Source organism: Rhopalosiphum maidis, chromosome 2 (genome assembly GCF_003676215.2).
Source record: "Rhopalosiphum maidis isolate BTI-1 chromosome 2, ASM367621v3, whole genome shotgun sequence".
NCBI lineage: Eukaryota > Metazoa > Arthropoda > Insecta > Hemiptera > Aphididae > Rhopalosiphum > Rhopalosiphum maidis.
Window position 1 is genome coordinate 65,193,176 of NC_040878.1, and position 15,892 is coordinate 65,209,067.

A 15,892-nucleotide genomic window follows, 5' to 3' on the forward strand; every position below is an offset into this window, starting at 1 on the left:
ATAATTTAAATATTATAATCAACAATTCTAAAAATAAAACTACCTATTGCATTTGTTTTTACCTTTACTGCAGCGAAAAAGACACTAGTATAAAAAATGTAATCGATTCTTGGATTAATACAATTCCCGATAGTAATATTGTAAAAGATTACGAACCTCAATTATATAAAGGTAAAATAAACTTTAAAATAGTTCTATAGAATTTTTAATCTTATGAAATATTTTAAAGCTATGAAATGGCTGGAAATCAACGGACAACTTGTAAGTTCGTGTTCAACGATTTCAACAGTAAAAAATGTTTTACATCTTTTAACCGATGTTAAATCAAAATCTCACTTCATAATTTGTCTAATTAACGGATTGGGAGCTAATTTAATTACATCACATAGAGATAAATTTACAACAATGGTATAAAATATATAATAAAAACAACAAAGTAATATCATACTATTCATTATATAACAATATGATATTTAATGTTTAAAAAGGTTTTTGAAATGTTTGGAGAGTATATGCCGGAAACAAATGACGTAAAATATTACTGTTATAACGAAATCAGAGATAATATTGAAGCTTACAATTTACTAGACACGGAAAACTCAAATGTATTTGGAAACAAAATCGGTGATTTAATTGAAACACCAAGAATAGCAAATGCTTCTGATATCTTAGTCAAATGGATACAACACAGTAAATCAATTTTTGTTGTCGGACCATCGGCTTCCGGTAAAAGGTATATAATGATTCGTTAAAATTGTATCACTAGGTACGACATAAGCTTTTTATTTTTCAGCAAAATTATTTTTAAATGTATCAATCTTTTAAGAGGAATTGAATGCGTCACAATTCATTGTAGTGCTCAAACGTCACCTGAACAGATTTTATTAAAAATGTCACAGGTACTTATTGACCTTAAAATAAAACTGCATATGTTAATAAATCAGATTCATATAATTAACTTACAAGAGTGTGCAGTTTTCATCTTGGCGATCCACACACTTATTATCTTATAAATTTATTGATAGTATTTTATATTATTAAATGTTTGTATTGCCATTGATGAATATCAATTTAAACTTTTTAAATAAAATATATTTTATAAGTAGAGTTTGTCTACCTTAATTTTTTTTAGTTAATTGTTTTAGTCTAAGTTCAACTATAATAATTAATATTTATTTAATGTTCATATGCCTTATTGTTTTTAAGATGTGTGTGGTAGTTTCTAACAATAAAGGTAGAATTTATCGACCAAAAAATTCAGAACGATTAATATTACATCTCAAAAATTTAAATCACGTCAAACCAGATAAATGGGGTTCTATTCATCTAGCTGCATTTTTACAACAAGTGAGAGTAACATTTATAACAATAATTACTTATATAAATTGTAGTATTTTGAAAAGGCAAAATTATTATTAATTCTGTCGAAATTTATAAATGAAAATTAAATATGTTTTAGTTAATTTTTTTTGGAGGATTTTATGAGCCTACTACTTTGGAGTGGATGGGAATTGACTCTAATATTATAATAATAAATAGTTTAACTTCAATAGACGGAATCAACCCAAGGCTTGTATCGGCTAGTAACATTTTACATATCGAGTAAATAAAAAAAAATGTGAAAACTATTATTTATTAAAAAAGTAATATATTTTCAAACATTGAAATAATTTATAGAACACCACAAAAACACGAACTTCAAAAGATTTGCTCAGAATACTTAAGCACTGTAATAGATGACAAATCAGAAATAATTACAAATGCAATAGTAGATTTATTAGTTAAGGTATTTATTAATTTATTATGTAGTCAGTTATCGGGTAGGTAATCGATAATCGTAACAATAAAGTTAATTTTATTTTTAAAATACAAAAAATGTGCATTAATAATCTTATCATCTTTATAGACTAGAGAAACATTTACAATGGTACAGACGCCTCATTATACATTTACAAATCATATTTTAGTTGAATTATGTAAAAATCTAAGCCGATACCGATTTAATGATAAAAACAATGCAGCTCAAGTAAAAGAAAAAAAATTATTTACCTATCCCTTCAATGTTAATAAAACCAATATTTCAGGTTTTGTTTTTCGAAGCAAACCGCATTTTTAATGATCGGCTAGTGACATATGAAGATAAGTCAAAATTTGAAGAAATAATTCAAAAGATTTATGCAGATCTTCGTTTAAATTTTAAATATGAAGGTGATTTTATAGTGTTATTATAATATAATAGGTATCTATTAACATTAGTTATAAATAATAGGTGATTATTTTATCGCAAATTACTCATTATTTCAAAAACTATTAATGTTTTTAATATAAAAACAATATACATGCTTGCTCTACCCAGAACTTAAAATGCAATAATTTGTTACTATTTTTTAAGTTTTATTTTTATTTTTTAATGCAATGACATGATATCATACATTATTACTTTAAAACGGAATATTTCATCGATACGTAAAAACAAATTTCAGATGAGTATAGTTATTGTTTATGAGTTAGCGGTAACTATTTAAATTTTTGACAAGCGGAGTAGTGGACAACTTTTCACGGGCATCCCTGTACCATTTAAAAATATTATTTAAATACTGAATGATTTTAATATTTTCGAAAATAAATAATTATACAAATTTGGTCGTAAATCACTTCAGAACAAATTATAGTATAATTATGAATACTATAAATAATTTATCTCTATGTTAGACTACAGTTTTGAAATACTATTCCATCATCTATTTATCACACATATAAATATATTATTTTAGATGTTGTTTATATCTGTGAAAGAAAAATTGATCCAAAACATATTGGTTCACTTTCAAAAGTTTACATAGAAGAATGGAAAAAAATAATTGAAAAATGCATTGTCACAAATGGTATTTTAAATTTAAATAATTTGTCTATCTATCACTATCATATAGTTTTCATTTAATATTATTTACGTTTTTAAATTTAATTTAGAAACCACGAATCAAGAGATTGAGTTGAACACAGAATTACTATACCTTATTACAGCCTATTGTGAAAGGGTTTTGACAAACCCTAGTGGATGTATGTTATTGGTAGGACGTTCGGGAATAGGACGAAACTTGGCCGTAAGAATCGTAGCATCCAGACATAATGCAACAGTTGTATTTCCTAAAATACGACCAATTTTTAATTTAAATGCATTTAAAAATGACCTCAAAGCGGTATTATATATTTACATAAAGATTTTATAATACGAATATTGCTTACATAAAAAATAAAAATATGTTTTTTGTTTTAATTAGATAATGCAGACATGCGGGATAGACAACGAAGAGGTTTATTATGTTGTCGAGGAATATCACATTGTAAACAATGAAGTACTGGATATCGTGAGTTGTTTAATAGTGTCTGGTGAAGTGATGGGGCTCTATCAAAATGAAGAATTAGAATCACTGTGTGCACCTCTCAAAGATCAGATGTCTCAACAGAATTTCGATGGAACACCGACCAATTTTTTTACACAAAGCATGTCAATATTAACAGTACTTACAATATAATAATTGATTAGTGATCACCTTTAGGCTATTAGTTTTGTTAATATAAGACACAGCCATTGTCAAATATTAACTAAAATATATATTTGTTCAATTTCAGGAGTAAAAAATAATTTACACGTCGTGATGATTTTGGATTCAGAAAGTGAATTTTTCAACAACTGTATAGAAAATAGCCCGGCAGTGCTAGATCACAGTCACATCATATGGCTTGATAGATGGGATGACAAAACTATGGAAATAATACCGGAATTAATTTTCAAAAAGTTATTACTGAAACCGTTCAATAAATTTCATTATTAATTATTCAAATATAAATTTCAGAAATAAAATAATAGACAAATTTTCAAATATTAATGAACATATGTCCTACTTTGCTAGTATCCACCGAGAAGCTGCAACCTGGATGAATACTTGTCCAAGACGTTACTTATCGTTTATACAAACATTTAGTATCTTACTGACAAACAAACAAGAATCAATTAATAAAAGAATGGCACATTTAAAAGTAATATAAATTATAATATAATGTATTTTAAAATCGTTTTTATAATTAAATATTTCAAAGGCTGGATTGTCTAAATTAATCGATGCCAGAAACATCGTGGCAAAATTGAAATCTGACGCCGGAGTTCAAGAAACAAAACTAGCGGAAAAACAAGAAAAAGCCAATCAAGCCCTGAATATGATATCTAGAACCATGCAAGGAGCTAATACGAAAAAAGAGCAAATGGAGAGTCTTAGAAAAGAATTTCAAACAAAAAATGATATTTTAAACCAGAGGTAGCTGATAACCTAGTATAATATACTTAATATTATAAATAAATAACGAACTAAAACTGATATGCAATTAAAGGTATAAAAATATAAATTATTCAAATCAACTATTATAAAACAAATTTTCTTAAAATATTAGGTCTACAGTGTTAAAATAAATAGGTAAGTAAACAAAAAATATAACGCGTTAAAGTGTTAACTATAATTTCAATTACCTTCAATTTTTTAAATATATATATATACGCGAATGGTATCTTGAAACGTGACTAAAAATTAAGTAGAAATATACATTATAGGAAAAAAGAAATCGACCAAGAACTAGCGCAAGTGGAACCACTGATTGAAGAGTCTCAGGCAGCCGTAAGCAATATAAAATCGGAAGCGCTCACTGAGATCCGATCACTTCGAGCCCCGCCAGAAGTGATCAGGGATATATTAGAGGGTGTGCTGCGGCTTATGGGAATACAGGACACGTCATGGAACAGTATGAAAACGTTTTTGGCAAAGAGGGGCGTCAAGGAAGATATAAGATTTTTCGACGCGCGAAGGATTTCGGAAGCCAATAGGGACTCGGTGGAGAGGCTTTTGAAGACCAAACGCGATTCATTCGATTCAAAAAACGCGAAGAGGGCATCGGCGGCGGCGGCCCCGCTGGCTTCGTGGGTCGTAGCCAATGTCGAGTACTCTCACATACTTCACAAAATAAAACCATTGGAAACTGAACACACTTCGTTGAAATCGTAATTATATAATTTATATATTAATATATGTGTTACTGAGTTACACTTTGCAGTTGATGCTTTAAATTGTTATGTACGGTCATGCAAAACGCATTTGTTTCATTTGTTTGATACAGAAAGTTGCAAAAAGCCGAAGAGCAAATAGAACTTTTAAGTGATGGGTTGGACAGTGTCGAGAAGAACGTGTCAGAATTAAGAGAGCAGTTAACTGTTAATACTAAAGAAGCGGCAGAAATCGAATTGAACATCAACAAAGAAAAAAAGACAATAGAAGCAGCCCAAAAACTTGTTGAAAAATTGGACGATGAATTTTCGAGATGGGGCTTACAGGTATTTGTATGAAATTGGTATTTCAAATATGTTATAAAATTAAGTTTATTAAATAAATAAAGCCTGGAATATGAACTATACATTTATAATAAATTCAAATATTAAATCGTCTATGCTCGTTGCACAATTACAAATTTACAACTCATTCATATATTTAAATTAAATTATATTATATTATGTATAAGCACAATAAAAGGAAATATTTTCATTTTTTATAGTATAAGATTGGATACATCATCCAAATTAAATTAATACAATTTTATCTAATTTTTCTCAAATACTTAATACATAAATTCATAATTTATTATTTATGCACAAATAATATACAAGAGGAAATGTATTAAAGTAAAAAGTTATAAAGTTAAAAACTTAAAAATATAATTAAATGCTGCAGTACCAAATTTGAAATTATCATATAAATAGTAACATTTATTGTACTTGTCCAACCATTAAACGGATAAGAATCGTATAAATGTTTTCAATATACCCAATAAATAATTAACTGTTTTAATAATTATAGGTACCTACCTATAATAATTAATAATTATATAACTACTTGATATTAAGTTTTAATTATATGTCTCATTATTCTATAATAACGAGATATAAACTAAGACTAACTAATAATTTTCTTTATAGACCTTTATCAAATTCCTGAAATTTTTTCACTTTTGAACTTTAAGAATATTATAATCAAACATTTGACCTTAGATAATTATTATGTACTGATAATTATTGACTAATACAAACACATTGTTTTGTTGCATACTTTATTATAGATGTCTAGAAAAAAAAATTAAAAATCTTATAGTGCTATAAATTTATGATGTAATATTATGAAAATATGAATAATATACTTCACACGTTATATAGTATAAATATTGTATATTATATATATAATTAAGGAAAATATTTAATTACATTTTATCAAAATTCAAAGTAAATTAAAAGTTTTCTCGTAGGTAAACGAACTGTCGTTAAGTTTAGAAAACCTGTTACCGAGTACACTGCTAGCGTCAGCGTTTATGACATATTTATCTGAATGTTCGGATAGTATTCGCAATGAAAAAATTGAAAAATGGAAGTACGAATTAAAATCAAATGAATTTTCGTTCTCTAAATTCATGGAATCTGAGCGTCAGATATTGCAGTGGATTACTGAAGGCTTGCCATCTGACGAAACATCGCATCAAAATGCCATAATACTCAAACAGGTAAACATTGTACCTACTTATTGCTTTAATAATTAACCTATATTTTGTTATTTATAGTACCATATTTAATTAAAGCATATTGTTTTTAATAGATTAAGACTCTTCAGATTTCGGTAAGTTGACAAATATGCCGTACACAAACGATTGACTATAATATATTGTACGTGTGATGTCTCGTATAGGCTAAATTTTACCCATTGATTATTGACCCTAATAACAATATAATGGAGTGGTTAAAATTAAAATTACCAGTAAATTCAACAGACTTTACACCATTCGAAAATCCAAAATTATACTCAATTTTAGAATTAGCTGTTCGGTAAGCAACATTATAACTTATAAATCATGTTTAATACAAATGTGTATCGAATATTCGTATAGTATGAGTATACCTTAATATTAATATAAAAAACTTTTTTTCAAGTTTTGGTAAAACGATGGTAATATATAACGTAAGCAAAATTGATCCTATACTCGTACCTGTATTGAGAAGTGACTTTATAATTGAAGGTAAATTTATACAATACTTAACGTTCGCAATAACATTATTATATAAATAAACGAATATGTATAATTAGGGAGTAGAAAAATGGTCCAAATTGCAGACAGACTGGTAGATTACAACGAGAATTTCCAATTATACTTATTCAGTAATGCCGTTGACTTGACCTTGTCCTCGGACCAATCTGTTCTTTTAACTATTGTAAACTTTACTCTCAATCACATTGGACTTACTGAACAGGTACCTAAACATACATATTTTTAATTAAACAAATAATTTTAAATTTTGAAGTTTTATTCAATTTCCATAGCTTTTACGACACGCACTGAAAGTTCAAAATCCTAAATTAGACTCCATGCATTTGGAACTGTTGCACACGGAAGAAGAATTGAAATCGAAGTTGCATGTACTTCAAGAGAACGTACTGAAGGACTTGGCTGGCGCCCAAGGGAATATACTCGAAAATCAAGTAAAATCATTTTTTTGTATGATTTAAAAAATTCTAAACCTGACGTTATAATATTTGTGAGCGGTAAATATATACAATTATTTAGGAGCTTCTTAATTCGCTAGACAGTATAAAAACCAACAGCACTGAGATATCAAAATCACTCGATGATTCGTTAAAAGTGCAGAGCAAATTAGAGTTTGAGTGTCAAGTGTACAAGCCGTTTTCCAGTTACGCTTCAAAAATATATTTCGCATTGAAAGATTTCTTCGTCTTTAACCGTTTTTGTCAAATTTCGATGGCGACATTTGTCAAACTGTTTCAGTCTACATTAAAAGTATAATAATGATTAACTGTGAAATGATTTTAGTATTACAATGAAATTTCTTTTACTGTTTATACTTTTCAGGAATCTACCGGAAGTACGAACCAAGAAAAACGACTGTTGCACACAGTTTATTATTACGTTTCGAGATCGCTATTCAAAGATCAACAATTGACATTCGCCACATACTTGTCATATAAATTGAATCCTAACGACTTCGGTTCTAACGTTTGTATATCTTAAAATTATTTATACAATTTGATGAATTGGGTAATTATATATTTAACTCTTATGATTCGTTTGTGTAAACAGGAATGGGAATTGTTCATCGGAAAAAAAACTACAAATATTGACGAAGAATTGAATTATAAAGATAATATTCCAAAATGGATTGATGATAACAGAGCTTTTGATGTGTACATGTTAAAAGTAAATATTATTTATATTGAGGATGTTTATTAGCGACGGAGTGTTCAAAATTTAATTAACTCAAAGAGAAATAACGTTGTATTATATTATTTTATAAATATACCAACTATTGTTAAATTATTATTATTTTTAAATTGCAATCATTTTAGTCATTATTTATATAAGCGCATAACTTTTTGATATAATCAAACACCATAATTATTTCATTATTTCCTATACCAGTATTTTCAAGCCTGTTCCCATAAAGTCACAATCAATGACTAGTCATTCAGGGACTTCGCCTTTTAATTTTATATTATTACATATATTTTATCAGATTAAAATATTTATAGTCCAATTTTAAATTTAAATTTAAATATACAATATTCTTACATAAGGAATCTATACCAGAACTTTACGAAAAGCTTCAACTTGATAATCAAAACATTTGGAAGAACTTTGTCGGAACAACAAATTCAAGTATTCCGAATTTAGTAAACGTGTCAAGTTTTCAACAAGTATTAATAACACAAGCATTAAAACCCGACAAACTACATAAAGTTTTGACAGAATTCTCTCTCAATCAACTAAGTATACATTACAACTGATCGCTTTTATTTTAGTATTTTTCAAAGAGAATTTCTTATAGTGTATATTTCTGTCGTTTTAGAACTGACGGATTTATCGCCATCGACGTTGAGCCTATCCAAATTGGTCGGAGAAAACACAGAACCAGTGATGATAATAACCTCCATCGGATCTGATCCATCCGACGAGCTGAGGATGTTGGCCAAACAAATGACTCACGAAAATTGTGTAGAAATAGCTGTAGGTGAAGACCGAAAGGAAGTCGATTCACTGCAGGAACTATGCAAACAGCCGAAATGGGTTGTCTTGAAAAACATTCATCTGAGTTCGGAGTCCCTCCTAATGGAGCTGGAAAAACGGCTTAAGTCGTTGGAGAACGTGCACGAGAAGTTCGCGGTGTGGATGACCGCAGAACCCAACGAAAAAATTCAACATTCATTAATTGTATCGTGCGTTAAAGTCGCGTATGAAGCACCGCATGGCGTCAAGAGGAATATGAGACGGGCCTACGACATCTGGAAGAACGAACACGTGGTGTGGAAATCTTCAGACGAAATGCGATCTGTATACGCTTTGGCCTGGTTCCATTCCATAGTCTTAGAACGCAGAACATATATACCACAGGGATGGTCGCAATATTACGAATTTAACGATTCAGATTTAACGGCGACCTTGAAAGTCTTACAGAAATCGATACATCGAGGTAAATATTAACAAATTTTACTAATCGCGTATTAAACTATGAATTAAAATACATATTTTATCGGCAGACATTGCATTAAGTATATTTAGTGTATTTATATGCTCTAATGATAACCGTGTTGTAAAAAATATTCACACATGCGTGCGCACCACTACACAACTTTCAATTCGTAAGCGTTACACATAGCTAAGTATAGGTTAAAGCCGTATTTGTCAAGGACCAAAAATGTATAAAATACGTCTTATTGTTACACTACATTATATTATTTACAATAAAAAACTTGAAAACAATTCTATATTGTAAATATTTCGATTAAAATTATTAGTTCAGTTATTACTTGTAATATAAAATAGTTGGTGCAATATTTTAAATTGTAATACCTATTTCCTTGATAGTCATTTATAATTTATGATGAAAACAAATAATATAATAAAATTTTTTTTTACATTTTATAATTTTACTCTTTGTATATACGAAGTAGACGTTATATTTGAATTTTTATTTTTTTCTATATTAATGGAGAATTGCAATTATTTTGTGGTAAACTGATAATAAAATTATCAGCAATAAAAGGAAATTCAATATTAACAATATTAAACTTTACCTCTCCCCTCTGCAATATTATCATTTTACAAATCAAAAGCGTTCGTTACTAGCGACTGCAAAATTATAAATAAATAACGTAAAAATGGAATTAATTTTTTTTATACACGCAACTTTTATTTTAAATCACTAGAACATGGTTCAACAAGATGGGCATACATTCACGGACTATGTGAAAAGGCTATCTACGGTGGTCGGATTACGAATGTACAAGACGTAGCTATACTCACAACATATTTGAGATGTGTATTCACATCAGACAATCTCAATTGGAAGGATGGTATACCTGGAATAACGGAATTAAATTCAAGTGATGCAAAGGTATGTGAAATAGTGATTAATGATTAATACCCGCAACATTTAAAATAGAACATTAATTAATTTTATCAAATATGAGATACAGATAAGTATAGTTTAAACTATAGACAGTTAATTTTGTTCATTCTGTGATAATTTTACAAATTTTTGTCGGTCTAAGGTGTCGTACAAGTATAATACTCGTATGTAATATGGTGTAACATTTTATAAAAACATCGCATATACGAGTAATATAAACTAAATGTTTTAAATACAAAATAATATTTTTTTCTTTCATTTTAAATATTAACCTTAAAACTTAAAATTATCAACATCTTAAGACATCGAGTGTATAAGTATAAATGTATTATCATTATATTTTTAATTATAATAAATATTAAATCATTTTAAATTTAATGAATTATTTTGTTTTGTATGATCATTTGACTTCTTCATATTGTAAGTTATTTATAATTTATAAAGCACGTATATTAGTAATAATTTGCCTTTGAAATTATTTTTTATTAAATAATTGTTTTTAAAAAAAAAATTTAAAACCGATTTCTATACAAACGTTAATAGCTTAGAAATATTAACACAATAATAAATAAAATAATTTTAGTATCAAACATTCTGACGATTATTATCGGTTAATAGATATGTATATATGACTATATGAGCGTAGGTGTGTCAAATCGGATTTAAGTAAATTATTATTATTTATTCGCGCAAATAGGATGTCGAGAACGCACTGAAAAGCGTGCCGGAACAAGACACTCCAAAACTGTTGGATTTACCGGAGAATGTAGACAGGTCATGGCAAAAGAAACAAAGTACCGAGACAATATCACAGTTGCGACGTGAGTAAAAAGTTTAAAACTGACATAACACTATAAAAGAGTGGAAGTTAATTATTATTCTACTTTTAAAATACTCATCATGAATCATTATAATGGATATATCTCAGATTCACGAGATCTAAGACATTTTTTAAAATTATTATCATTATTTTGAGATTAAGTAAAAAAAAAACCTTATGTACCTATATATGTGTTTGGCACCTATACAAAAACTATTTAGATACTTGCATATTTTTATAATCTAATCTGTATAATCTTTTTCGTTGTTCATGTCTATCTAATACCTACATATAGATTTTTAAGGACCGTATTTTTAAAATAATATTTTTTTCCTGCTAATTAAATGGATAATAACTGAAAAAATAATCATTTAAAATGTCATTAAGTATCGACATAAAAAAAAAAATATTATATTTACATAAATTCTATAAATCCAAATTCAAATTAACGAGTATTCATAAAATGGTGTACAATATTAGCATAAAAATAGGGTGGTGATAAAGTTCATAAAAAACACTGACGTACTGAATATATAGGCGTTAGCATTGGTCGCATCGGAACGAAACTGCACATAAAGGGCGACTGGCACTTGGAGGTCCAACCCATTCTGGATCTGTGGAAAGCCTTGAACAAGGGCGTCAATCTTACTGAGTTACCGACGAGCAGAAGTGGCGACAGTAATTCATGGCCAGTAGACACGTTTTTCAGCCAAGAACTTAACTTCGCGGTCCGACTGGTCAGAAACGTGCATAAGACCTTGGCCGCTGTAAACCAAACAATTCACAGCAATACAAGACCCTCGACCACAGTGTCAGACACAGTGTTACATCTAATTAGACTCCAGGTATGATATATAATATCGTCTTGCTCAAAAATGGATAGAATCAGATAGATTCTATAACCCTTAATCGGCAACAACTTTATAGTTATCCGTTAAGTTATTGTTATTATTTATTAATTTATTGAGTAATAAACGCTCATAAGGCATGGAGTACAAGTATAGATAAATTATACATATAAGGATAAACAATTACAATACAAATAAATACAAAATAATATTAACAACTAAAGTGAAAACTTATGTAAATAACAAGATTAAAATTAAACAAATTAATAACAAATTTAAAGCTATAAATATTAAATTATAATAATTTTTTAAGTAACATTTTAAATCGTGAAAAGTATAAAAAAGAAATCAAAATTATCAAGCTTATTTCCTAATGTTAACATCCGGTTAACCGGCGTGAAATATAATAATTATAATTATTATACTCTAGTCACTCTTGGACGGCAAAAACTCGGCTTCGATAAACAAGAAAATCTACATATTTACATAAGTCATTGAAAAATCATTGATTTAATAATTACAATTATACTTAATTAATTTGCAAATAATAAAACTTACGAAGCAGTTTTGTAATTTAAAAAGTTAAAATATTAGTTACCCTGAAAACAAGGGTAAAAATTGTGTGACAAACCTTTTCTCGTACAAATTCTAAGGGTATTATACGAAATTAAAAAGTATGTAATTGCTTAACTATTTTTTTACAGTTTTTTCTTCAATTCATTTTTGACTGATTGATTATAATATACTTATATTAATTAATTTTAGTCTTTGTTTAAAAATAATAATAAATTAGCTATATTCTATATAAATATTTTAAAAATACCAGAGGAAGACTGAGAAAAGTCCAGTCAACTATTCTAAATTTCTAAAATCCAAATACGGTTTCAGGATCCTAATTATTTAGTGTTTTAAAGCCAACCATTTATTATCTTGATGTGAATGAATTTATAGAAAAAAGCATTATTTTTAATTTACTGTAAATAATGGCTTCCGTAAACTGCAAAGTTTGAATTATGTTTTAATGAATTCAAATTTGAAACTATTATTTTGCAATTTTTAATTTATTAGATCTTTTTATCCATGGTAAGTTTATTTTTGAAATTTACTAATTGATGTAAAAAAAATCTTTGACAACCCTTGTGTTAAATTTCTAAACTTTTTACTTACATATAAAAATTATATTATATAAATAAATTATAAAAAAAAATACTAAAAACATTAGAAGTTTAAAATATCATATCTACAAATAACACAGAAAAACCAAATTTTTTTGAAAACCAATAAACATAGTCTGAAAAATAATAATGTAAGTATTTTGTGAACATTTTTAAAATATTTTATAGCTATTTATTTTTGAACTGCCTATACTTACAACAAATTAATTAAATATATTATACTGGACTTTTATGCCATGTCAAATTCATCCACTACATAATAACTAGGTCCCGGAAGTTCATGTACTTAAAACTATTAAAATATACACTTAAAATCATGAAAATTTAAAATATGCATTTTTTTTACGATAAGTTTTTATTGTTTTTGATAAAAATCATTATTAAAAAATGGTGAAAATATGCACAATTTTAATATGATATAATATATGTTATATTTAATTCAAAAATTAAAATTTACAACTAAGGATTTTGATAGGTTATCAAATATTAATGAACCGCAATTATCAGCCTGACCAAGCAACGACCTTTAATTTTAATCAGGTTTTTATTTTATATTAGTGGCGTTTTTTTAAGGACATATTTTTGAACAAAAAATATTTTAAAATATATTCTAAGTCCGACATTATCATGAAATATTAATAAAAAAAATAATAATAACACTAAATGCAATAAAATATGCATATCTTTTTAAAAAACTTAAAAAATATATGCACATTACAATTTTATTTTTGAACTCCTTAGATTGTGATTCGAATTTTTATCTCATCCAGCAAATTTTTGATGCACTCAGTAAAAACATGCTAATTCATGAACTTCCGGGCCTAACTTAACGATTCTGTAACAAAGATAGGTAATACTTTTTAATTTGTATTATATTTTTTTATACAACTAATACAATATATTATGTTATTCTATGCTATTAAGTATTAAGCTATTTTTTTTTAGACACCTAAATCGTGGATGGACCAATGGAATGGTCCAAACTGATCCAGTGACCTATATCAGAAACGTCGTGGCCAGAACGATGTGTGTGAAAAAAATAAACACTTCAACTGACAAATTGTCGCAAAAAATTAACCTTGACGAGTTATTCCATCCCAGAACCCTTCTGATAGCGCTAAAACAACAAACAGCCAAGTATGTATAGTACAAACTACAAAGTTATTATATGTTATGAAATGCAATAAAATGCAATGAATCATAAACTATAAAGATATGTTTAAAGTTACTCCACAGATTTATCAAAATATTTCTGATTTCGATTTTACTGCAAACTAATTTATACCTAATACTCCGCATTTCTGCATCATTAGGTATTTGATAATTTCAAATTAATCAAAAAACTGTTAATAGTATATACCTTAATTTAAAAGTATTTTTATTACCTAGTTATGTGAATATTTCAATACTTTCTGAAAAATATTTTTTAAACACGTTCCACGCACAGAAAATGTAAAATGTTCATTATCTGCGAATAATTATTAAGAATAAGATAAATATAGTGCGTATAAGTTTATAAAATGAAGTTGTCACACGTGACATGTCACTTGCGTAGAATAAATTATTATAATATGTAATACAATTTTAAATCAGGATACCAACATTTTTCTCTCAATATAATGTAGGCTCTTTTTTAACATAAATAATAAATACCTACAATGATAATTTTAATAACAAATTGAAATAATTTTTAAAAAAATTTCAAATTTCAAATGTCTATAGTTAAATAAAAACTACATTTTTAAAAAATACCATTTTTAGAAAATTCTAATACCATAAATTGGTGAAAATATCAAGTCTCTAATGGTTATTTCTTTTAAATTTAGATACAGATTTCGTAGAAAACTATATGAGAGATACGGGAGATTTATATTGCATAATATTTAATATAGCAGGGGTGGCCAAACTGTTTTTGTTCACGATCTACTAATTCTACTAAAAATATACTTAATACTTCACCTTTGAGGATCGAATTCCATAGAACGTGTTTTTGTTATTGAATAACTACCTATATAATTATTAAGAAACATATACTTGCATAGTTGCATAAAGTGTATATAAACATATAATAAGTACCTGTTATAAACTAATTACTAACTACTAAAAATAATATAATAATATTGAATATATAATAATTTCTAAAATCTAATTAACATATTATTTTGTTGAAATGTGACATTGCATGATCGACTTTGAAAATTCCGCGATCGACCGTTTAGCCGCCCCTGTAATATAGCGTACCGCTTTAATATTCCTTGAGAAACTTTGGTTACAAAACTTTAATAATAGGTAATCTTTAATTTTTAATGTAGGCAATTTGAAATACCAATGAATAGTCTCATACTTGATTGTTCGCTGTCAAGTAATGGATTGAAAGGTTCCAAAGTCAAAATAACAATAACTAATTTAATCATAGAAGGTGCAAGACTCAATCATAACGTACTCGTTGAAAACACAGCAGATTCACCATCAGTAACAATCATTGACGACATTAAACTTGCATGGATTCCACAGGTTTATAATTAAATAAAAAAAAATTATA

At 27.4% G+C, this 15,892-nt stretch overlaps 1 protein-coding gene across 1 annotated transcript in view; it reads left to right on the top strand.

Moving 5' to 3' along the window:
• Positions 1-15,892, top strand: part of LOC113551418 (cytoplasmic dynein 2 heavy chain 1) — a 29,730-nt gene that overhangs the window by 12,533 nt on the left and 1,305 nt on the right. The window contains 34 exon segments of the mRNA XM_026953653.1: positions 74-171; positions 230-408; positions 489-733; positions 794-899; positions 1,207-1,347; positions 1,460-1,602; positions 1,678-1,786; positions 1,907-2,026; positions 2,085-2,208; positions 2,775-2,885; positions 2,971-3,200; positions 3,282-3,504; positions 3,634-3,799; positions 3,858-4,041; positions 4,102-4,316; positions 4,607-5,050; positions 5,167-5,380; positions 6,343-6,594; positions 6,687-6,707; positions 6,777-6,913; positions 7,019-7,104; positions 7,173-7,336; positions 7,407-7,565; positions 7,651-7,881; positions 7,954-8,097; positions 8,182-8,298; positions 8,676-8,868; positions 8,948-9,568; positions 10,305-10,492; positions 11,205-11,328; positions 11,865-12,172; positions 14,296-14,334; positions 14,336-14,487; positions 15,663-15,864. Coding sequence (XP_026809454.1) covers positions 74-171; positions 230-408; positions 489-733; positions 794-899; positions 1,207-1,347; positions 1,460-1,602; positions 1,678-1,786; positions 1,907-2,026; positions 2,085-2,208; positions 2,775-2,885; positions 2,971-3,200; positions 3,282-3,504; positions 3,634-3,799; positions 3,858-4,041; positions 4,102-4,316; positions 4,607-5,050; positions 5,167-5,380; positions 6,343-6,594; positions 6,687-6,707; positions 6,777-6,913; positions 7,019-7,104; positions 7,173-7,336; positions 7,407-7,565; positions 7,651-7,881; positions 7,954-8,097; positions 8,182-8,298; positions 8,676-8,868; positions 8,948-9,568; positions 10,305-10,492; positions 11,205-11,328; positions 11,865-12,172; positions 14,296-14,334; positions 14,336-14,487; positions 15,663-15,864 — 6,190 coding nt within the window.